Raw genomic sequence first — 26,231 nt, forward strand, 5'->3', positions numbered from 1 at the left:
AGGATCCCGTTTTGAGAGTAGAGAAGAGATAATGCGGAATGCGACGACGGAGCTGAACACCATTCCAAAAGAAGACTTTCAGAGGTGTTTCCAGCAGTGGAAGGATCGGTGGGCTAAGTGTGTGCAAGCACAAGGGGCCTACTTTGAAGGGGATTAGGGTCCCAACCCCGTCAGGTATTTGAAATATTTTTTCTGGCTAAAGGTCGGATACTTTTTAGACAGGCCTCGTATAGTGAGTAGTTGGTGAGCAGTTGATGATTATGTCTTACACTCCAATATTCAGCAGTAAAACTGGAAAACTGAGTAGTGAGTAGGGTTGCCATATTTTGATAAGCAAAAAAAAAAAAAGAGGATACTTTATTGACACCTACTTTCAAACAGATCGTGATCATAGATCATGCACAATACTGATGCCCAGGCCTGCTTTAGAATATTGAAGTTTTTTGCTGTTAGACAAGGATATACCATGACAAGGATAGCTGCTTTTAAATCCAATAGTATCGCAGCCTTCACAAATTTATCAATTTCATATAGGAGATTTTGTAAGCTTGAAAGAATATCTAAAATTTCATAATCAGAAGTAGTAGTGGTTCAGTCCAATTCCCTGTAAAAGAAAGAAGGTGACATTGCACCAGCATCAATACCTCCGTGATTTGGTAAATAGGATCCATTTGTAAAGATATATAAGGTTCGTTCCAACAAGCGGTTCGTGGATCAGTTCATGTACGGTTCCTGTACCATCTTATGCGCATGCGCTAGTTGAGCATCTGCTATGGGATTGAAACTGACTGGACGCTGTTGGAACGCTTTCGCGGATTGTTATGTACTAAATCCAGAGATGCTATAACTGTGATCATCTTTGCTAAGAACGGGAGGCTTAATTATTATCGTTTCGCAGCTAATTCTAATTGCAGAAAATAGAATTTCGATCATTTTCTATAAAAAGATGACAAAAAATATGGAAGGCAAGAATTCCAATAATTCAATGTCGTGTATTGGGGGACTCTCATCTAAAAATAGTTCGTTTTTTTTTTATTAATGTATGTACGTTATTTATTATATTTTTAATCAAAGCTGCATGTTGAAATTGTAATTAACTGTTTCAATACCCAAATAATTTCCATTCCCTTTCTTTTTGGCGAAAATTTAAATTAAATCTCTGGTTTTATTATTCGTCTCTACTGTCACTTTTCATCTTTAACCTCAATGATGTGAACAGTCGATCATGTCTTTCTTCAGTATCCAGGAGACGTTGGTGAGCTTATGCGCATGTGCGTCTTGCGTACTCTTCCATACTTGCCTCATTCCACGGACTGTTTTTGACCGTTCCGAACCCGTGTCAAAAGCTTGTTGGAACGCCCGACTGCAGTACATGTTTCCTATTCAGGACTGGTTCGGATTGTGTTGGTACGCTTTTTTTGTACTGCGCATGCTCACGATGGTTACGGACGGTTCCTGACTGTTGTTGGAATGAACCTATTGACACTCGCACATGGGATAATTTTAATTTATTGTTTCTAATGACTATTACACTTTTACTATGTCACACTACTTTTGACCAATAAAACAGTATGAAAGGACGTCTTTCAACCAATCATGGCTGCTTATCGCACAATTTTAACGCGTCCCTAGCATTTGTTTATTTTTATCACTACCCTAGCATTTGTTTCTTTGTTTGCCAACATTTCAAACTGCACTGGTCTGGACGTCAAAAAACAGAAAATTACAAACCACTCCAGACGATGCACAGCACTTTCAAATATGACTCGCATTGGCATTCAAGAACAAGAATTAATAAAGATCACTGGTCATATATGAAGAGCACCATTCGGAAATCCTGAATAAGTTGAGGGATACACCATGTACATCAACGAGTTCACTTCTTTTATGCACACGTCCAATATAACATCAACTGAACCACCAACCACTAAAACATTCAAATTTGAAAATTGTACTTCCAATAATTGTTTCTTTTAAAATTATTCATGTTTATTTTTTATTTCAGCATCATTAATTAAAACGTTTCTTGTTTATTTCATCATCCCTAATTAAAACTTTTCTAACACTTGTTTATATTATTTAGGTTATGTTTGTTATAGCTTCTGCTATATGATATTATGGATAGTCACGTATCAGAGATTGTTTAATACTAAGATTTATTGAAAATCATCTGTAAAGTGACATTGATTACTGGGATCCAGATGATTGAAGTCGAATGCAAATGTTTTAATAAAAATGAAACTGAATCAACAAAGCCTTCTTGACTAGTAACCGTCCACGGAGTTCAATGAAGATTCCATAGTTGGCACAACTGATAACAAGAAAACATAATCATAAAACACTACTGCCATCTAGCGTAATGTTGAGATGGTACAATAATACATTTGAAGACAGTTGTACAGAGTGATTTATATAGAACTGACACATTTCTTTCATTAGTTGTTTCAAAACGAATTGTGCTAGCGACAACTTATTATACCTAAAATGTAGAGGAATTTTGGGAGATTATTTACCTCTATAGCAAATGTTGAAAATGTCCTCCATCCTACATAAGGCACAACTCAACACGTCGTTCCATGTTACTGGCCACTCGTTGGAGGACTCTGTTGTCAATAGCTTGAATCTCCTGTGTGATGTTGTGTCCAGTGTCTTGGGATGTGTGGCGTAAACCCTGTCTTTTAAGTAACCCAATAGAAAGAAGTCTGGCGTTGTCAAATCCAGAGATCTCGGTGGCCACAGGTTCCTGGAAATTATTCAGTCGTCAAAGAAACTTGTAATTAGTTCCATGGATTCATTTGATGTATGGCATGTAGCGCCATCTTGCTGAAAATATCCTTGACTCAGCTCTACATCGTCCAGTTGCTCAACAAACTCCATGAAAATCAGTCGGTACTCTGCAGTGTTCGCAGTCTGGTTAAAAAAAATTGGCCCCACTATTCTCTGTGCGGATATTGCGCACCAAACTCCGATTTTAACCGGATGCATAGGTGCTTCATGGATGACATGTGGATTTTCGATGGCCCAATGGCGTGAGTTCTGTGAGTTCACATAACTGGATAAATGGAACCATGCTTCATCTGTGAACCATGTGATGGACAATATGGCAGGATTTTGCACAATGAATGTCTGAAACCAACGACAATAATTCAATCTTTTATCCTTATCTGGTTCCTGTAGCTGATGAACAACCGTAACCCTATATGGCTTTAGGCCTGTACTTTTCGCAGCTCTCTGACACATTGAGTAGGTGTATCCTGTCTCCTGCGACAAACGTCTTAATGATTTTTTGGGTGACTGCTCCAGTCGTGCTCTTAAATCAACAACAACCGTGGGAAGCCTAGATGAACGATGCTTGCCCTTTTCACTCACCAGAGATCCAGTTGTTTCCAATTTGTTTACCAGTCCCAGTATTGTGTTTCTTTTGGGAGGATTGCAAACACCAAATTCTCTCTGGTATGCCCTTTGGAAACTCCAGAACATTCTGCTTAATTTGGTGCTAAAATTGGGTCAGTGCTGCCAACAGTAGGAATAAAACATAAACATCTGCGCATCTAGTGACAAGGAATCGAAACTCCAGAACATTCTGCTTAATTTGGTGCTAAAATTGGGTCATTGAATGAATTTCCAATGGAATAATTAAAGAAAGAAATGTGTCAGTTCTATATAAATCACTCTATTTTCGTAAGCCAATTAATATTTTATTGTATTGGAGTACTCTGTTACTTCTAATCTTTATATACTTTCTTCTAATCGTGTAATAGTCAATTAAATCCCACTCGAGTTTTGATTTTCTCTAGATAAATCAAAACCTCTAGTGAGATTACTGATCATAAATCCAATGTAAAGAAAGGAGATAGATATATGTTTCTTACATTCAAATTGATAACTTAAATTGGCAATGGAAAGATGCTTTCCATATATTTCAACATGCTATCTGTGCTCTGGACGTGGATATGATTTTTCTTTTCGTCTTTTTCTCGTTTAATTTCGGATTGTCCCATCATTCTGTGCCATATGTTGCCAGATTTTCAATAATTACTGTATATAAATTAAATTTGTAGCACAACTATATTGATTATATTTCTCACGAAAATTTTACGCATTTACTAATACTTGTATATTTGGTATACTTTGTCCTAGTTTAGGGGAAGTTTTTTTAAATTAAATTATTTGTGGTTGTGTGAAGAAAAATTATTTTCGCATATTGAAACTGTTACATGATTTATAATAGTCTACCCTACTTTCTCTCCATTTAGAGCTACCGGCTGGAAGAAAAAAAGCAATACTCTGAACTACTGCAGAGGTTCACTAGTGTACCACTGCATGGTCGAGGTAGGCTCCCTGAAATGATGTGGAGTCCAAGGTAAGCTCTTCTAGATTCCTTTCCTTTAATATAGAATTGAAAGCAGTCGTAATGTGAATTCTCACAAAAAAAATCTGAAATACTCCAAAAAAAGCCTAAATTATGTTAGTTCACATTGATAATTTGTTTCTGATGATTTAATTCTGAGTACTTATACATTGTGGTCAGATTGCTGGTTAAATGCACTGGGATGTTAAAATATGCACCAAGATAATCATATTTATGATAGAAATCTGGGACATTGCAAGATATTGGTGTAAAATGTTACTAGATACTGTTTCTTCTTTCCATTTGATTATTTCACTCCATTGTAAAAACCATAATTGTGTAATTTTACCATACATATGGCTTAACTACTTTTATGCTCGACCATGCCGAAATGTAGTAATTATACACCTGATAGCATCCCTTTAATGCACTTCATTAAAGTACACCTATTCATTAAAGTTAAAGTTTTCCACCAATCAGAAAACACCACTGTAGCAATATGAAAGCGCAAGTATCGATTATTCTCAGATATGCAATCGAAAGACAACTAGCGAAACGTCACGGAGGCTGGAAATCCAATACTGTCGCAGAAGGTTATGTTCTGTTACTATAATAATTACCGTTAATTGTAAATAATATTCAAATAAATTCAATTCGTCATCTCGTTTTTCAATGTCTAAATCAATTTCCAAGTTAAATCAAGATTAATGTTCATTTTACTCTCTAGATTACATCAAGGTCAATGTCGACATTTGTTCCTCGGAAAAAATCAATACTTTCGCATCTGTGCACATCTCACAATTTACGAGATATTGCACAAGGTCACTTCTGCTCCCCAGTCAGATAATAATATGAATACTTATGAATAATTTCAAGTTAGAAATATGGTCGAGCATAAAAAAGTCATATGAAACTTTCCTATAATGGTAATTAAGACGCTCGTATGAGAATTATGAAACTCTCTTGCGCTCGTTTCATAAACATACTCGCGTCTTAATTACTACCATTATAGGCTCGTTGCATAATGTACTATTGAAAATATGCAGTTACCTACTGTACTGTCATACAAGTTTGGTCAAGTTTTAAAATCAAGTTCGTTTATACTGCTTTCAATATACACAATTAACACTCCTTTTTGTATGAATAGGAGAAATAGCATGTCTGTATAATAATTCATTTCTTAAGGTATTCATGACTATTTTGAATGAAAATCTTCAATTATTGAGCAATCTTTTCCAAACTTTTACTGATTCATTGGTGATTCTTGTTGAGAAGATTTCTAAAATAAAATACATCAAGCTGATAAGGCCTTACCTCCTCCTGGGAAACCGTATCGATCTCATACATGCAATTTTTATTTGGGTTGTGCTCCCAGTTTTACCTGGAAATGCTCCCCCTGGCAATTGATCTACCAGCACTTTGAAGCACCTCCTCACTATGGCAAATCAGCTATTCTAAGTGCAATACTTAATGCCATAAGAAAATCCATTAATGTTGCTTCATCCACTAGTTTCTTCCATTCATGAACAAGATTATCATCCTTCAGGCTCTCTTCTGGTCCATGAGCACAACTTTCTATGAAGCCTGCTTTTCTGAAACAGTTGATAATAGTCGTCTCTTTGACCTACTTCCAAGCTTGAGCAATGAAATGCAAGAATCCTAACTCCATAAGATCCAAGCAATTCTGCTCCTCATTTACCTCAGTGTTAATCGATAGTGTTCAGTAAAGGGGGGTCAAGTAATTTTTTGTGCAAATGGAGTTTTGTTCCTAGGCAGTCACGGCTTGTGGTTTTAAAATTGAGGAAGGCTCTAGGCTGAAATGGCAAATTTTCAAGGCCTCGAGCATGAGTATTTATTTATTTCTATTTGTTTATTCGGGCGGCTGGGTAGCTCAGTTGGTAGAGCAGCTGGCTACGGACTGGAAGGTCCGGGGTTCGATCCCAGGTGGTCACAGGATTTTTTCTCGTTGCCAAACTTTCAGAACGGCCCCGAGGTTCACTCAGCCTCCTATAAAATTGAGTACCAGGTCCTTCCCAGGGGTAAAATTCGGTCAGTGTGTGGTGCCGACCACACCACCTCATTCTAGTGCCAAGGTCATGGAAAGCATGGGGCTCTAACTCCATGCCCCCCAAGTGCCTTCATGGCATGTTACAGGGATACCTTTACCTTTACCTTTTTTTTATTTGTTTATTCGTGTATTTCAGTAACTAGGAATTTTTAACAATAAGTTATTGTAATATATAAAACGGGCACTTGACTTACCTTAATTCGTTTGCTTGTAGACGAAATCAGCCCTTCCCTCTTTCGATATACTACATATAGAATTCATTGTTCTCAAACACACTCAAACGGTTCTCACAGTCACAAGTTCACAACCACATACAATACCGATACTCGTATTACAAAGGACAAGCCAAAACTAATTCGCGCTTTAGAACTTCCGTTATTGTTTTCTCTTCCAGTTTGTTGACGGAGGTTTGAAAAACTTTCACTTTATGGGATACTAGGGATACCAATTATGTCAACGAATAAGTAAATAACTCAATCTTATCATCGCAATGTTATCTTAAAATGCCAATTAGGCCTATGACCTACCGTAAAATGAATGAGAGAGCAAACACACAACCTCAAGAATGAAGTGTCAGACATTAATTTTCTTTTCTCAAACAGAGTTTTTTAAAATTCAGAGCTAGAAAACATTGGCAACGACTCAAGGCATAGATCTCTACACCTTAGCTGTACCCTTATTAGCCAGACTCCTCTAGGAAACCACCCCGACCTGTTTCTATTGTGCAGAAGAGACTGTAAAAGGTTGAGCCTTTATTACTAGGCTTATAACCTATCTCAAAAACATCTATCGGTTTCAACAGTTCCAAATATATTGACCATCATTAACGAACGAGCTGAATAAAATTTCGATGTTTCTCCTCTATTGAAAATCTTTATTCTACTATTAAACACAAACAAATGTTAAGATTTTTTGTAGGAGATTTTTATAGGGGCGGCTCCGCCTGAGAGCCTTTAACTATGAGCCGCTATTGATTCAGTAAAGGGGGTCAAATAATTTTTTGTGCAAATGGAGTTTTATTCCTAGGTGAATACATACGTTAAATTCTACAAGTGAATGTGCAAAAAATAAAATACTATAGTGAAGTCGCCATAGTTTCCGACACCTAATCAGTAAGCAGTGCAAGTCATCTGACTTGATGCATTCACTGTTATAAGCAGTGTTGCCAAGTCAGCGGTTTTGTAGCTAAATCTGGTGTTTTTAGGACTATGGTCAGCTACAGAATTTTAGCGTCAGTGGCTAGCTATTTGGCATTTTTTATGATTCCAGGCAGAGAGAGATGATGTTTTTAAGTTTTTTTTTTTTTCTGCAAAGATGTTATAATATTTATATGTACTTGTGGACAGTGTTAGTTAATCATAAACCAGAGTTTAGTATGGTATTAACACACTTTTTCATTGTGTAAGTATACAATATCAACGTTTTATGTTAACTCGATTTGGTGCAACCACGTCCATTTCCTGCCTCATCCATTGTTGTTGTACAAATAAGGTATTCCGCATTCGTTAACCTCTTAATCTAATATGCATTGTTTTTGTAAATAAATTAATGTATTTAGTCATAAAGAGTAGATAATGATCTGAATTATTATTTTCATTTATGATATATGATATATTATTTAATTTATCGTTTTGCATTATAGTTTATGTACCGATAACAAAGATATATATTTAAAACTTAAAACCAGACTCATTGTTAGCAGGCACGTCTCCAGCTCAATGTGAAATCAGATTTCGAACCGACTGGTGTGATTGTGAATGTGATTATTTCCGAAGTGTCCAGTATATTCTTGATCTACTTCATTAAATTTTGAAGAAATATGCCGCATAAGACTATATACTTACAAAAGTTTAGATATGTGTGAAAAAAAAAACGTGTTGAAAGATTGGGTGGAAGAAGTTACTGGTGACAGTTCGAAACCTTGGTGTAAATGGTGTAAGGTGATATTAAATGCAAAATATTCGGATTTAATTACACATGCTGATAATTATACACACAAAAAGAGTAGCGAGTGCTTTTCTGTTGCTCGATAACATATTATTGCAATTCACAATAAGCTTCTGGGCAGAGGTGAGTGTTGTTTCAATTTCCAGGGTATTATAAATATTAGAATTTTTTAAATTTGAAACCTAAAATTCTCCAGTTCCTAAAACTATACAGTTTGTATTTCAAATTTGGAAATGATGTATTAAGAAAAATCTGGAGTTTTTTAACTACAGTTTAACGGTTTTTTTAAGCTTGTGCAGCGGTAAATGCAATTCTGAGTTGGCAACACTGGTTATAAGATCAGCAGCAGCGTTTGTTTTCCAAAGGAGGATGAGACAGCTTTGCACAAATTCGGCAACCCTGCAAGCACATTAACCCCAGCCTGTAATGACAGTGCAGTAAGCGGAACAATGCCGGAAACTACGGCAACTGTACTGTAGCATCTGATGTGTAGAAAATCATTTGCAATAAGGGTTCGAAGTTTCATTTTCATTTATCTCAAAACTCATTTTTATGACTTGTCTAACTTCACCCAAACCCCATTGGTTTTGACATCTTCCAGCATCAAGACTCCACTGAACAGAGATGAAGGTACTCTGAGTGGAACTCTCGCAGCAAAAGCCCGTGACAGACTCAGCAAAGAGAGTCCCATTATGGTGGATCTCACAAAGCCTGTTCCCAAGCCCACGCACTCTTTGAGGAAGCGCATAGAAGTGCGTAAGGATAGAGAGGTGCAGCCCTACACTCTAAGTAAGTTCCACATCCTCTTTAATCATACTGCTGAATCCTTAAGGGGAATATGAATGACCTATGCCACTAATGTTAAATTTGCTGACATCATGACCTATTTACTCAAGAACTACTGTATGCAACTTAAAGAATAACTGATACAGTCAGCTCTGGATATAGTGAACATTTGGCTATAGTGAACCTAAATTATTGGTCCCAACCCACATACATTAAAAAGTACATTAATATTTCCATTTATAGTGAACCCTCACTTCGTTTATAGTGAACCTAAAACTAGAACGTCCCCAAGAAAATGGAATCAAAATGGCCACAATGGTAATTTAGGAAACACTTTCTCCTATAAACTTCCAAGAATATGTTCAGAAGAAAATCTCAGACCTCCTACTCCTTAAGTGCATCGAAAAACAAAGAATTTGTTCAGCTTCCTGGACAGCTTGAAACATGTTAACGAGAATAGTGTACACAGTGAGGGAGAAAGGAAGGATTAGTTTTGACTCCTTTAAAAGAGGTTATTAGAAGAATAGGAAGAAAAAGTGTTTTCTTTCGTAAAAGGGAGTAGGGTGATGACCAATGGGTAAATACAGAGCGTTCGCCTACGAGTGGAGCCAGGAAAGCGGCATGTACTGATACGCCGCTTTGTGCACGCAGTTGTTGAGACACGCTCGACAATCAAGGACATCAAGGTCGACAAGTTATCAGTTGTGAGCCAGATGTTGCAGTATTTAACACGTACAGTGCAGTTTCTTGACACAGTTGCTTAAATATTCAGCGTTGTGTAAAATTTGTTAACAATGCGAAACACAAAATTCACGCTTGAACAGAGAGTTTTTATGTATGATGCATATGTGAAAACAGAGTCATGTAGAGAGGTGCGTAGGCAATTTGAAGTGAAATATCCGGGTGCTCCAATTCAGGGTAGAGAAACTGTTAGACGCCCTGTTAACAAATTAAGGACAACAGGGTCTATAAATGCTACAATTCCTAAGTGAAAACGAAGAGTATTGACGGAAGAAAAAATTGATGAAATCAGTGCATCATTTACACGCTCTCCTAATAAATCTCTAAGACGTGTTTCACAGGAAGTTAGTGTTTCAAAAACATCAGTCTTTACTGCTGCTAAACTTTTAAAATTAAAACCCTACAGAGTGTAGTATAGAAAGCGGAAGCTTACAGATAGACGATTCCTGCAAAGCGACACCGCAGGCAGGCCGCTTTCCTGGCCCCACCCGTAGGCGAACGCTCTGTACAAGAAGGATTACAGTATAATGATCCTTAACTCTTCCTCCTGCATCTTTGTAAAAGTGAACCTGGGGAAATTCCACGGCTGAGTACACAGTAGCATACCTTTAGCGGGAAGAGGTGCGAAATTGATCAGTGCCTACTACCTACATGGCTAGATTAGATTCACGTTTCGAACTGTGAACATCAGGATGTCGAAGCGTAAAGTGTTTAAGTTGGAAGATACAGCGAACATTAGTACTGATATTGAACGTGGTCTGCCCCAAACAGGAATTAATACAGTATGTATAGCAACGTCAGTAGTATTAAAAACAGACACTTCGGTTTTAGTGAACCTCAGATATAATGAACGAAATATGCTGGTCCACAGAGGTTCACTATAACCAGAGTTGATTGTATATGCTTTATGAACTTAGTCCTATACTTTTGTTGAACTGCACATGCTGGGGGTTAGCAGAGATATATATATTTTTTGTGTGCGTGTGGTTTTTTTTAATATAATAGTTCATTCTCTATTTGTAATATTTTTTACCCTTTATACTTAAAAAAAAAAATGCATAAAGAATTGGTTAACTTGACATAAGTGAAAAGTTTTGATTACTTTTTTTAATAATGAACAACAACAGTTACTGTAAACAGTTTTCAACAGTTGGTAGTTAGCTTTTCTGTTAATACGAGGGGTAGTCATAAAGTTTTAATCATCATCTCGAAAAAAATGAAGCTGCGACCATGATACTTGGTGATGGTGTAGTCCTTTTCTACATATTCACCCTTCAATGCGACACATTTTTCCCAACAATGGATGACTTGACGGAGGCCTTGGTTGTAGAAGTCTGCATTTTGACTGGTCAAGAAACGTTCCACCTCGAAAATCACCTCGTCGTCATTCTGGAAATGCCTGCCACAATGGTTTCTTCATCCGAGGAAAGAGGAAGAAGTCACTGGGTGCCATATCAGGAGAATATGGGGGGTGAGGCAAAATTTGATAGCCTAAAGAAGCAGCATGTGTGACTGTCCTGTGCAGAATGAGCTGGGGCATTGTCATGAAGCAAAAGGACCCCCTTGGACAGCTTCCCACGATGCTTCGTCTTGATAGCCGCCCGTAATCTCTTCAGGAGATTTCGGTAGTATGCTCCTGTGATGGTTTGCCCCTTCTGAGCATAATCTGTCAGCACCATACCTTGATGTCCCAAAAATCACTCAGCATCACCTTGCCCGATGATGGTTGGGTCTTCGGCGGTGGTATTCTCCCCGTATTCTCCTGATATGGCACCCAGTGACTTCTTCCTCTTTCCTCAGATGAAGAAACCATTGCGTGACAGGCATTTCTAGAATGACTACGAGGTGATTTTAGAGGTGGAATGTTTCCTGAACAGCCAAAATGCAGACTTCTACAACCAAGGCCTCCGTCAAGTCATCCATCGTTGGGAAAAATGTGTTGCGTTGAAGGGTGAATATGTAGAAAAGGACTAACACCATCACCAAGTATCATGGTCGCAGCTTCATTTTTTTCGAGGTGATAATTAAAACTTTATGACTACCCCTCGTAGATAAATAGTCGTTAAGCAATTAGTTGTTACTCATCCCTATTTTAGAAGTACACTTACATCTCAAGTGGCTTCCATTTCATGTTGATGCCTTGTTTTTTCAGCTACCAAACAAGATGATGAATCTAATGATCTGCAAGTTGAAACTCCATTTGTGAGTAAGAACTCCTTAGCACAGGCTCTGAAGTCAAACTACTTCTGTGGTGATGACCTGGTAGCAAGCATGTATGTACATTACATTTCTGTTCACACATAATTTCTGACTCCATAAAAAAATATGTTACTATAATATTGTTTAATATTTTACAGAAATGAGAAGTATAAGAGAAAAAGAGAAGCCAGGGAGAGGCAAGAGGAAGAAGAGAAGTTGAAAGCTTCACACTTCCAAGAACGGGACAAGAAACTTCAAGTGGAGGCATTGGAACGGATGACCAACTATTTGAAACTCACTGATGCTATCCTTGAAGATGAAGTCATTGTTGTTGAAGAGGAGGTCCAACTACCAGAACTCACTCCTGAGATGCAGGTAGGTTATTGACAATGCATACTTACATCATCTTTAATTTACATGATCCTCATACCAGATTGCTTTCTCATTAAGGGGAGAGGACGATATTTTTGGTGAAAAATGAGTAAATTAAAAAAAAAATCGTTTCTTTAGAATACTCTGTGATATGTATGGAATACTTTGCATAACATTTTGTGAGTATTTGTGCCCTTAGCGGATGTTGAGATGCCATTTTTAAACTTCCTGCGCTATGGATTTTTAAATCACATGCCCCTTTTTGTCGTTGTTTCCGGTAAATTAAATTTAAAAAAAAATTTCTATAAAATACTCTTTGATACAGGTGGAATGCATTGCATAACATTTTGTGGGTATTTGTGCCCTTGACGGATGTTGAGATGCCACTTTTAAACTTCCTGCACTATGGATTTTTAAATCACACTCTCTCTTTTATCGTTGTCTCCTGTAACTTGATTTTTTGCTACATTGCCAGACCAAAATGGATATAAGTTCTGAACTATTAAAGATACATGCATGAAATTTAGAACACATATTCTTTAGACTATTAGAAAACTTTTCTCTCTAACAGAATTTTGCTACTTGATTTCATTTTAAAAATATGTCCGTTTGTTTGCAAAAAAAGGAAATCAAAAAAGTGTTATTAAATTTTAATTGTTTATTTTACAAACATAGAGACTAATATCAAAATTCTGTTACAGACAGTTTGTAGAGCATGCTTTTGTAAGTACATTGAAGAAAACTGTTTGAATCTAACTTTAAAAATGGTTTAGATATATCTGTTTTAGTAAAATCCTGCATTAGGTATATATATTTTTTTTTAAATCTGGGCCCCAAATATATATATATATATATATATATATATATTTTTTTTTTTTTTTCAAAATTTATATTTGGTTGAGTTGCTACAGCTATGAGCTCTCTACATACAAAAAATTAATATTTTACACTAAATAGGAAAAAAGTTAAAAAAAATACCATCCTCTCCCCTTAAGATATCACGTAAACTATAAAGAATATCAACATGGGGTTTTTATTAATCTGAAATATCTACTGCCCTTACCTGTATTTGAATCTACGACAAAGCATGCTAACTGCTTCTGGACTGAAGTTGATGTATTTGACAAATAATTTTTTTTTCCTTGGTTGTTTTCCTTTTAAATGAAACGTTATAAATTTGTCAGTTTATTGTATGAAGAAAGACTGTAATATTTCGTTGTGTTGGATCTGTTTTCAAAGCAAGTACACTTCTAAAATAATACAGTGAAAATGTGTACAGTTAAAACATAATTACTGAAATATTTTTACATCTTGATTGCACAACTTTTAACATTACATCACTTTGAAATATGTAGTTTATTGCTTTCGCGTGTTAAGTACTAGGTATGATACCTCATTCAAGAAATTAAATTACAACATTGCATGCAGAACAAAAGACACTCTACAAAAGCATCTCAACACACAAACAGACAAATACAACCACAAAGGCATATACAAACTCAAATGCAACAACTTCTACATAGAACAGACAGGCAGTCATTTCAAACACATTACAAAGAACACATCACAGTCATAACAAAATTACAAGATACTTCCACATACGCAGAACACATTACAAATTCCAACCACATCTACAATAACATAAACACAGACACAGAAATTCTACATATTCAACTGAAAAACTAGAAATTAAACACACTAGACCAATACGAAATATACAGGCACACAAAAAACAGACAACTCAATTTCAGAACACACATACTTTTTGACTTCACATTACACTATACAAACATACTCCCACAGGAAACTCAAACAGAAGGCGCGAAAACCAGGACCACCCAGTTCTGAAGATAGTTTTTTTTTTTTTAGATGTTTTATTTCTTAATATTACGTATGTTTACTTCCAGAATGTTATTGATGCTGCGTTGATTCCCAAACCATCAGCTGAAGTTCTGGTTGAGGCATTTGGTCTACCAATAAAACGACATGACATGCAGACTCTGGCAGGTCTTAATTGGTTGAATGACGAAGTAAGTAGAAGTTTTGGGTGATTTACTGGAAGAAAGACGTGATTTAATTATTTTACTAATGCTAAAGTAAAAAATATTTGTGAATTTTCTGTGTGTAGATCATTTCATTAAGATGAGATCAGTACTACTTTTTAACCTCTACCTTTCATTTGTTTCAATTTGGTTTTTATGTTGATGTGAAACCTATCTGCTTTACTGGGTGAAGTGACTGAAAGGTCATTCATTCGATTCCAGGTGTAAACACGTTTCTATTGTTAGGTAATGAAAACATTCTGTCGCTCATATCCCTCTGTTTTTCTTCATGGCTTGCCAGCTTTACATATGGGCTATTCCATATGAAATCGATCAGTAAAAAACCTCGCATTTTTTATACTCTAATTTTTTCCCTATTTATACAAGGTTCTGAGGAGAGTGCATTTTCAAAAATATACTATCGAAAGTCGTACTATTGAGCGACAAATTTAGCGTATTTTATAAAAATAAGCCTCTTTCAGCGCTCAGAACTCTGGAACCGTTTACTGCAGAACATTGAACGAGAGCTCATTTTGAAGCTGACATTTGGTAGGTTATGTTAAGAAGTAATCCTTATTTTTATTGTATACAGAGAGACAGATGATCTGGTTTTACTTACTTTTAGGCTTTTTGCCCATTTGTAAGAACGTAAAAAAATATTGAGAAAAAACCTTGCATTATTAAGAGGGATTCGGCATTATTTGGTTAATGGTATGGCGATAAGTTTCGAGGGTATTAAATAGATTATTTTAACACGCCTAGACTTGAATGGCGCAGTACCGCACACACTGGCCGAGAGCTGAAGATAAGCGAGCGTTGAGCGTCATTTTACTCCTGTGTTTATGAAAACCTGTGATAAAGCTAGCACAGCCATGACTGCTAGACGACATATCACGTGTTTGTCTCCTGGCCTTGCTTACCTCGGCTAGCTCCCGCCTCACAGTCAGCTGGTTAGCTCACACGCTTACTATTTATTTTCTTTATTTGATATTTTCAATATTTTCTTATCAACGTGTCAGCAGTAAAAAATATGTGTTTATTTGTACTTTCAATGCAGAATCTAACTATATATTTTAAAAATATTTTTTCCTTGGCAAAGGTGTCTTAATGAAGAAAAATCTAAATTTCTCCATTTCCATAAAAAGTAAGAAAGTCTGTTTATATGTCAATATAAACTTTAATTTCTCAGCATCAAAATAAACCATGATTTTGATCATTGGGTGAAAGGGTTCGGAGCCACAACAGTTTAAAGTTGCTAATTTTATGAAAATACGATAAATTTAAATATTTTTAATTTAAACACTATGAAGTTCTGATGCTTCAAACTTTGCACAAAGCATTGTATCACAGTTCTCTACATACAAAAAAAGTTTTATTGTATTTAGAAATTGTAAGGTCAATTTTCTCTATATTGAGATGGAATAGTTTATATGCATAATGTTGCGTATTAGCACTTACCTGGCTTCACAATTAATAGTTATATATTTTGAATGTAATTCCCAAATTATTTTTTTTCTCAGATACTCTTAACTACTTACGAACTTGACCTAGTTACAGAACAGTATAAGTTAGGCATTTATATGTGTGTCTGTAATTAAAATGTACATTGAAGGCATTATGTATTTGTTGCAGGTAATAAATTTTTATATGGAACTCTTGAAGGAACGTGGAAAGTTAGAAAATTATCCATCTGTGTATACCTTTAATACTTTCTTCTATCCAAGACTTCTTTCTGGAGGTCATGCTGCACTTAAGAGATGGACACGGAAGGTAATTGCAATCTAAATTTTTTGTATTTCTGCATAGGATCTCTTGGGTATGATTGCATTTCATATTGTAACTTTTAATACAAAACAATAATGTAATTTTATTCTCACACAGTAATCACTGTCTACAATTTAATTTAAACACTCCCGTCAACAATGGGATTTCCACTCCACACAGCAACACAGTATTCGTTATTGCACTCCACAGACGACAATGACAGTTCACTTGGATTATTGAGAACAACAATGTACTCCTAATCTCAACTAATGTTCACAAAGCACTATTTACAAAACAAAACTGTCAGTTCACAGTTCGTTTGCCTTGGCAAGTTCTTCTAGCTCAGTCAAGTTCACAGTATCTCGAACCCAAGACCTTCAGAGACAGTCCACTGAACTTCGAACTCAGGTCCCCCAACTGCGCGGTCCACTGCGCTCGAACTCAGGACTTCCGGCGACAGTCCACTGGCCAAGACGCTCACACAGCTGCGGACACACTCAAGTCGAACTCCAGTCTCGAAGCTTGCGTCACTGCTACACAAGACTGACTGGCTTGCTGTCCAAAAACTAGCAACGACTACAACTAACTAACTAACTGCGGTCAGCCCACTTGCGTCTCCTATTTATAACTAACCATAGTTTCCAGAAAGTACGATTTCTACAGATGCCGAGAAGATGGCGCCTTTCTGGACTTCTCTGGATTTCGCCCCTCAGTTGCAGCTGCTTACTTCCCCCTCTCTCCAGTCTCCCTGTATCGTTTTATGATCGAATTAACAGTAGCCAGACCGATGTGACATTCTGCAGCAATTTGCCTCTGTGTCATAGAAGAATGCTCTGCTAATGTTATAATTTTAGACCGTTTTCGTGGAGTTGTATCCATTTGTGAAGACGACAGAATGTACACAGGATTGCAGTATTAAGTCTTCAACACAACTGAAATGCTTATAAGTACAAAACGACGGCAAAATGTCACATATTATAAAAAAAATATTGAAATATTGAATATAGATTGAAAACTCAAAAAAGTTTCATATCCATTGTTGAAGAATTAAAACAGAAAATCAATATCCCGAATTTAAAAGAAAACCTACAAAGTAAACCAAACCCTTTAACTCTATTAAAAGCAGAGGGATGATCGTTTGTTCTACCCATGCTTCTAATTTCCGAAAAAAAGTTTTCTACCAGATCTTGGGTAAGTTTTCTTGTGATAATGTATTCAATTTTGTACTTGTACCTCATTGCCTCATACAACAATGTTAATGATTTATTATTTATTAGAATCCCCTCCTGATAAGGTAATTTCCTGTTTGCTTCTCCTACTTTAACTGTGGTCATGAAGTCATTCATTTCTGAGAGTATAATATTCTGATCTTGAAGGTTTATTCCGTAACTATGCAGCCCACGGTGGGTACCGAATTTAGAAACTGTATTAAATAAATCAAACCAATCATTAGTTAATTTTATTGCCTTTGAAGTTTCTTTCCATTCATTTGATCTCAACAGCTCGTTTTCACCATACCATTTCAAAGCCTTTGCAACTCTGTTGCAAAATAATTGTGCTGCCAAACTAACTTTTTGTCTTTGGGTACCACGGACACTTAAGTGTAACGGAGTTAACTTGTAAGCTAATTTTGTATCAGAGGATGAGGATGCACGTAAAAGTTCATGAATTGGTTCTGATGAAATGTTCAATCCAAGTTGAAACCATGATCTAGAAAGTGATTCCTGTGTAATTTCAATAAATGTGGAGCGTCTGAAAAAACAAATATTTCTCGAGTTGAATCATTTGGATTAGGAAAACTGCAATTTAGTTTGGTAGAAATTTTCAAATCACGCCACAATTTTCTGTTACTTCCACCTAAATCTCTAACTGTGGCCACAACTTGAAAACCACTGCCTTCTAACTGGCAAATTATGTCTGTTAGGATTTCTTTTGTCATTGTCTGATCATATTTATAGTATACGGGCTGCTTCCACCTTGCAAACAAACCACGTGCAAAAACAACCTGCACTGCCTTATGAGGTCCAATTATTTGTTCTTCCCTACTGTCAAAAGAAACCTCCTCATTTAAATACATTTCATCAAATGCTAAAATATGGAATATAATCTAAATTTAACAGAAGAAATACTGAAGTCAGAAGTAAACACTGAAATACTAAAACAATTGTCTTTAGAGACAATTAATATTAGATACCCTCCACAAAACTGGCTTCATTTATACACTGATGGATCCTTGATCTCCAGAGAACAAGATGCCGGTGCAGGTGTTACGTGCTGTCTCTTCTCACTTTATAGATCTCTTGGGTATGGAACAACAAGTTTTGATGGAGAAATCATTGCAATAAGTGAAAGTCTCAGGAATCTTCTATGCCACATCAGTAAATTTAAAAATGCAGTTATATCGTCAGACTGCAAAGCAGCTATTCTATCAATAGTCTCTAAACACACACCTTCATCTCAAACAGCAGAAATAACAAAAATGCTCTCTCAATTAATATCACTCAATAAAAGAATTGTATTCCAATGGATACCATCCCATTGTGGAATCCTGGGAAACGAGAATGCGGATGCTTTACCAAAGAAGGGCAGCACTGCTACTTACAGACCTGTTACTAAATCTACGTATTACTCTGTGAAAAGATTGATTAAATCTACATACTTAGACTTCAACAAACAAAATTTGATAACACAATCCCAAGGGAAAAAATGGAACTCTCTGCATCAAAATCCACAGTTAATTCCCGATTTACCACAAAAATTGTCTGTAGCTGCATTTAGGTTGGCAACAGACCATGATTGTTTGGCCAAACACCTGCATGGAATTGGAATATATCAGTCCCCTAACTGTCCATTGTGCAACTCAAACCAAGAAATGGCTTCGGAACACCTAAAAATCTGTGCTTCAGTGGCTGGTCATGATAATATCTTTGAAAAATATTGGAGTGCAAGAGGTCAAATGACTTTATTGTCAAACTCCTGGCATTAGAAAACAACAACAACATAAAAAAAATGACAGACCTTCAACAATGGAATTACACGAACTACAGATGTCAATTAAAGCGATATGAGCAGCTGTGAGGCCAACAATGACAGAAAATGTAAAAATATGTTGTTCGGATTAATTTGCACGCTACTGTATCTCTTGCATAGATCTAATAACTAAACATGCTGAATTTAGTTTGGGGGTAATTTCTTTAATATTTTTCCAATAAATATCGATTTTTAAGCCAAGAAATTTGGTTGTTATTTCTAATAGGAACCTGTTGTTAATTTTATCGGTCTTGAATTTGAACAGGATTTAAATTGGATTTTGTTTGAAATATTATGGATATTCCGTTACGCCATTTGCTCGCTTCCTGGGGAAATAAATGCTTACATGCTGATTATTAGATGATACGAGAGACCGCTTTATTTCGCCCATACAACACCTAAAACACATTTTGCACAAATGCGTGATCATAATGAAATTGTTTTGACGTCAGTCTAATAAATGTATTTTTTTTAGGTTGATATCTTCTCGTTCAATGTCATCATTGTACCGGTTCACTTGGGGGTGCACTGGTGCATGGCAGCTATTGACTTTCGTAACAAGACCATTAAATACTATGACAGTATGGGCTCTCCAAATAACAAGTGTTTACAGGTATTTTGTACAGCATTGTAGCTACACTCATTGTTTGATATTACTTATGCTGAAGGGTATTTTTATTATATTGTTTGTTCATTGTTTTTAGAGTCTCCTGAAATACCTCCAAGATGAAAGTTTAGACAAATTGAAAAAAAAATTCGACACAACAGACTGGACGACTGAAAATGTGCAGGTACGTTATTCTGAGATATTCTGAAATGAGGACATCGACATGTTGCTACCTTAATACAACAATAATATGATGGCTATGTAGATGATAACAGAAGTAATAACATTCATAGAGCTCTTCTTCTTTTTCTTCTTCTTCTTCTTCGAATTCTCCTACAGTGAAACTTCCCAATAGCGGACACCGTTGGGGAAAAATTTAATGTCCGTTATTGAGAAGTGTCTGCTATTTCGAAAATCGTTACTATGTATAGAGTACATTAAAATGTCTCATACATATTCAACACTATATTTTACAGTACAGTACAGTAGACCGTGAGATTGTTTACAGTATTCATCCAGAGAGAAATCGTATCAGTAACTGTTTTGTAAATGAAATAAACATCAGTCACTGTACCACTTCACCTTACTTACTTACTGGCTTTCAAGGAACCCGGAGGTTCATTGCCGCCCTCACATAAGCCCGCCATTGGTCCCTATCCTGAGCAAGATTAATCCAGTCTCTATCATAATATCTCACCTCCCTCAAATCCATTTTAATATTATCTTCCCATCTATGTCTCGGCCTCCCTAAAGATCTTTTTCCCTCCAGCCTCCCAACTAACACTCTATATGCATTTCTCGATTCACCCATACGTGCTACATGCCCTGCCCATCTCAAACGTCTGGATTTAATGTTCCTAATTATGTCGTGTGAAGAATACAATGCGTGCAGTTCTGCGTTGTGTAACTTTCTCCATTCTCCTGTAACTTCATCCCTCTTAGCCCCAAATATTTTCCTAAGTACCTTATTCTCAAACACCCTTAACCTATGTTCCTCTCACAAAGTGAGAGTCCAAGTTTCACAACCATACAGAACAACCGGTAATATAACTGTTTTATAAATTCTAACTTTCAGATTTTTTGACAGCAGACTGGATGATAAAATTTTCTCAACCGAATAATAACAGGCATTTCCCATATTTATTCTGTGTTTAATTTCTTCCCGAGTATCATTTATATTTGTTACTGTTGCTCCCAGATATTTGAATTTCTCCACGTCTTCAAAAGATAAATTTCCAATTGTTATATTTCCATTTCGTACCACTTCACCTTACACAAAGAAATCTAGAATTGCATTCTCAGTGTATGATTTTAAAATAACATCCTTGTTTTTCAAAATTTCACTAATCTGAGTTTTTCCCACATTAAACTTTGTGGCCAGCTCACGAACACTTCATTTCTCCTTCTCACTATGCTTTACAATATCCACTTTCTCTTTTAGTGACAAACGTTTACGTTTTTGTGACATTTTTAATGTGACTGTACTTCCAAACACTCAACTTCTCAAGAAAGTACGAATTGCTCACGTACAGTATCACAACTATAGTCCCGTCGCTCTAATTTCCGGCAGCCAATCGCGTTGCAGGTCGGCTACATTTAAATGTGTGCGTCTTGTGATTTGCTTATGAAGACGTTATTCATTTCTTGAGGCTCGATAAATACTTAATATAATCGTCCGCCATTTTGGCTCTTTCGTTGGCGTTTGCAGAAAGCACACGAGGACGTTATTTGCCGCTCAATTATTTGCTGAATTACAGTGCGTTTGATTTATTATCATAGGAGCTACGACATGATAATGTTTAACGGTGTGGCAAATAGATTCCTCGTATGGTAGCTCGGGAACGAAAGAACAAAAATGGTGAACGATACTACCTACCTAGACTTTATAGAGCCTTCACTTCCTAAGATGTAAGCAAAGAGGCAGAGTCACGCCGGAAATAACAGTGTAGCGACTATAACAACTGTGCTGCTTACCTTCAATAAAGTACAAGAACATTCAAATGCACGATAATGATTGTTGCCAAGAATTCCGTTTAATTTACAACCGGGGTTTTTTTTTTTTTTTTTTTTTTTTTTTTTTTTTTTTTTTTTTTTTTTTTTTTCACGCTGTCCATTATTTGGAAGTTTGAATTGTTGTTGGGAGATACATTTCAGTGTCCACGTCCGTTATTGAGAACGTCCGCTATTTGGAAGAATTTTATCATAAGGGCCAATGTTATTTTGCAGGGGAATTTTAAAATGTCCGCTATTGAGAGGAGTCCACTATTGGGAAGTGTCCGTTAAGGGAAGTTTCACTGTGCTTCTATTTTGACCTCGCTCTTTTTTTTTTCTACTTTTTGTATTTGTTGTCAGACTATTTTTCCCAACTGTTCCTTCCTTTTTTGTACTTACACTTCTCCTTGTCTAATGCTTCAGCTGGAGTTGTATGTAATTCTGGGAGGTAATGACTACAGTGCAGAAGGCTGTAAAGTGGATATTGTGGGTTAGATGTATTTGTATACATTAAAATGAGTACTGTATTGTAGAACTGGTGGTCCCGGGTTCGATCCCTGCTGCCGGAGCGAATGTTTGTCCATTAATAACCAATGGTAACCATAACAGATAATTCTGTAGGTCTTTAATTCATGCACCAGTGCATGGAGTCCCGGCTACCAAGTCACTCATATTTCAATGAGATTGGAGAAAAACCGGATTCATTAGAGCATTTTGAATTTTACAAAATGTTAAAATTGGAAAATCGAGAAAACAAATATCAAAGTACAGTGTGTATATGATATATACTATGGATATCCTTTCTTCCTATAAAGGTCTACCGCACACTTTTTTCTCCTACATAACAGCGCGAAATATGAACTGAATGAAAAGTAAAATTAGTTAGAATGAAGAACAAAGTTTGTCACAATGACAGCGAATGTCAGTTTAAAGGGATACAGCTCCACGCACGCACTGGTCCCTTCAAGGTCGTTCTGAGGGACTTTAAATCGTCGTAGGACCAAAATAAGCTCAGATTTAGAGAACTGAAACATTTTATTTTTTAGAGTTAAAAACAAAATTTCCATTTTTTAGTTTTTCGCCCCCCCCCCCACCAATTTATAGCCAAAATAGAAACTAGTATATTATGAGCATCATACTGATGAAATTGCGCAATTTTGGTACAATAACCCATGTATTGTGGGTCCCTACCACCACGGCATGGCATGTCTTCAGGTTGCGGATAGAGGAGACAGCCTCCAGATATGGAGGGTAGCTGCGAATATATTGAATAAGCAGTCATGGATAGCTGATGAGGGGTGGTCCTCCAGCTTGGGGGTTGGGCGAAAGACTAACAACCCATCACCATAAAAAAGATAGCTTGTTATGAAACCACACAATAAGCCTCGGAATGGGACTGATACTCTGGCACGACCACAGCAAAGGAAAATTCACTGTGGACCAAAGCAAGGAGATGCACTGTCACCTTTACTTTTTAATTTTGCTCTAGTCTAGAGTATGCCATTAGGAAAGTTCAGGATAACAGAGAGGGTTTGGAATTGAACGGGATACATCAGCTGCTTGTCTGTTCAGATGACGTGAATATGTCAGGAGAAAATCCACAAACAATTAGGGAAAACACGGGAATTTTACTTGAAGCAAGTAAAGTGATAGATTTGGAAGTAAATCCTGAGCAGACGTATATGATTATGTCTCGTGACCAGAATATTGTATGAAATAGAAATATAAAAATTGGAAATTTATCCTTTGAAGAGGTGGAAAAATTCAAATACCTGGGAGCAATAGTCTCAAATATAAATGATACTCGGGAGGAAATTAAACACGGAATAAATATGGGAAATACCTGTTATTATTCGGTTGAGAAGCTTTTATCATCCAGTCTGCTGTCAAAAAATCTGAAAATTAGAATTTATACAACAGTTATATTACCGGTTGTTCTGCATGGTTGTGAAACTTGGACTCTCACTTTGAGAGAGGAACAGAGGTTAAGGGTGTTTGAGAATAAGGTTCTTAGGAAAATATTTGGGGCTAAGAGGGATGAAGTTACAGGAGATTGGAGAAAGTTACACAACGCAGAACTAGACGCATTGTATTCTTCACCTGACATAATTAGGAACATTAAATCCAGACGTTTGAGATGGCCAGGGCATGTAGCACGTATGGGCAAATCCAGAAATGCATATAGTGTGTTAGTTGAGAGACGGGAGGGAAAAAGACTTTTGGGAAGACCGAGGCATAGATGGGAGTATAATATTAAAATGGATTTGAGGAAGGTGGGATATGATGGTAGAGACTGGATTAATCTTGCTCAGGATAGGGACCGATGGTGGGCTTATGTGAGGGCGGCAATGAACCTTCGGATTTCTTAAAAGCTGTAAGTAAGTATGCTTGAGATAGAAGGCAATATTGCACAACAATCAGATGTAATAGCTCATTAGAGATGTGTGTTATTTTTTTGATAACAGTATGTATGTATTTATTCACACTTCAATGGGTATATATCCGGTGGCAGTGGTAACTAATTACACTCAATAATGACAATAATAAACTTATTAATTAAAATACAATTAATAATAATACTAATAATTAATAATAATAAGAACAACAACAGGGAATATACTAAATTAAATGAAACGATCACTTAAAATAACATTTGAAATATTCTAATTTGTATCTTAAAACTAAGATCGAATTAAAACCCACGAGTATGATATGTTCATATCTGCACAAGTACCTTTCAACACTACACTCATTTCGCTGTCTACTCACTCACTGCACTGGAACTACGACACATTTCACTGATTCTATCCTGATTTCACTAACACTTCAAAAACATTTCACTGTTCAAATACTTCGCACTGCCACTATAAACTATAAAGCTTCACTGACAGGAACTCGTTTCACTTACACAGCACACTTCACTGACAACATAATTCTTCACTGATACAACACTTCAATAACAACATATCATTTACACCCTTTAAATACTGTGTATAATGGCTATTAGTAAGGTCCTTAAGCCTATTTTTAAATGCATTTTTGGTTGTTGGTAAAGCCTTTAGTAAGTCTGCAGGTAAAGCATTCCAGTCCCTGATAGTACGATTGAGAAAAGAAAACTTTCCAGTGTCCGTCCTCTGCCTTCTTTCCCTCAATTTATATGAGTGGTCGTTCCTTGAAGAGTAATTTGGCGGCTGCAACCTATTTTTTATTTCTCTCCAGGCAGGCTCACCTCTGTATGTTTTGAACAGTGCGCATAATCGAATTCGCGTTCTCCTGTCCGTGAGTGTGTGTGTATATAATTGAACTAACAGTGATGACTGATTTATTGTGCTGTTAACAGAAAATCCCACAACAGATGAATGGCAGTGACTGTGGGATGTTTTCCTGCATGTATGCGGAATACATCTGCCGTGATGCCGACATCACCTTCACACAGCAGGATATGCCTTACTTTCGCCGCAAGATGGTGTACGAGATATTCACGCGCAAGCTCCTCCTGTGATATCACAGAATAAAATTAAGTTTGTTTCATTTGTACATACAATTCATCCTCTTGACATGTTTGTTTGAAGTATGAACTTCAGTTTATAGCTGTAAACAATTGCATAGTGTGTACTCGTAAACATCATTTTGTAATTCGTTTGTCATCAGCAGTGTGATTCACATTTTTAGTTATTATAGAATCATTTGTTAAACTGTTTAATTATATTAATTGGAAAACTGTACAGTTTTGGTATCTTTTATATAGAAATATTAATAGCAAGAAAATGCTACATGTTTTGTTACGTGATGTATTGAATTTCAAGATAAGATATTTTGTGTTGTCAGTGGCAAATATTGTGCCAAAACTTGGACCAATCCTTCAGTTTACTGTGAAGTGTATATGCAGGAACAATTCAGGCAATAAAAGTAGCTGCTGCATTTATGTTGAGATTCGAGAAGAGAATGTGCCTTGTTACATTTGTGTGTTGTATGGTTTTGCTTATCTGAATGAATTGAGGATGATAATGTAAGAATGTTGGATAAACTGAAATTGAGTAGGCCCTATCAAAGAAATACGTACTGTCGGCTGATAATTTCATTTGCAGATATATGCAAATTTTCACGTTTATTTCAAAACAAATTCATAATTAATATGGTAACAGTCATTGTAATGTAAATTAAAGACTATGAGGCTATCTGTAAATGAAGACTGCAGTTTATAATATCGAATAATATTGTGTTGTATTGTAACATTAGCATTAGAGTATTGTTCGCAAAGTTATCCTCACAAATTTGTCGAATTTAAATAATCAATGTTACAGATGTTCATGATTGTATTTTAAATAACAT

General features: G+C 36.3%; 1 protein-coding gene across 4 annotated transcripts in view; it reads left to right on the top strand.

The window, feature by feature from the left end:
• Window positions 1-25,824, top strand: part of LOC138708828 (sentrin-specific protease 1-like) — a 54,506-nt gene extending 28,682 nt beyond the window's left edge. For all 4 annotated transcript variants that reach the window (XM_069839044.1, XM_069839042.1, XM_069839041.1 and 1 more), the window contains exons 7-15: window positions 4,257-4,363; window positions 8,968-9,155; window positions 12,046-12,166; window positions 12,251-12,467; window positions 14,372-14,494; window positions 16,139-16,276; window positions 19,776-19,913; window positions 20,005-20,091; window positions 25,240-25,824. In XM_069839044.1, coding sequence (XP_069695145.1) covers window positions 4,257-4,363; window positions 8,968-9,155; window positions 12,046-12,166; window positions 12,251-12,467; window positions 14,372-14,494; window positions 16,139-16,276; window positions 19,776-19,913; window positions 20,005-20,091; window positions 25,240-25,401 — 1,281 coding nt within the window. In that variant the 3' untranslated portion in view covers window positions 25,402-25,824. The remainder of the gene's footprint in view (window positions 1-4,256; window positions 4,364-8,967; window positions 9,156-12,045; window positions 12,167-12,250; window positions 12,468-14,371; window positions 14,495-16,138; window positions 16,277-19,775; window positions 19,914-20,004; window positions 20,092-25,239) is intronic.
• The last annotated feature ends 407 nt before the right edge of the window (window positions 25,825-26,231 follow it).

This window comes from Periplaneta americana, chromosome 11 (assembly GCF_040183065.1).
Source record: "Periplaneta americana isolate PAMFEO1 chromosome 11, P.americana_PAMFEO1_priV1, whole genome shotgun sequence".
NCBI classification, from domain to species: domain Eukaryota; kingdom Metazoa; phylum Arthropoda; class Insecta; order Blattodea; family Blattidae; genus Periplaneta; species Periplaneta americana.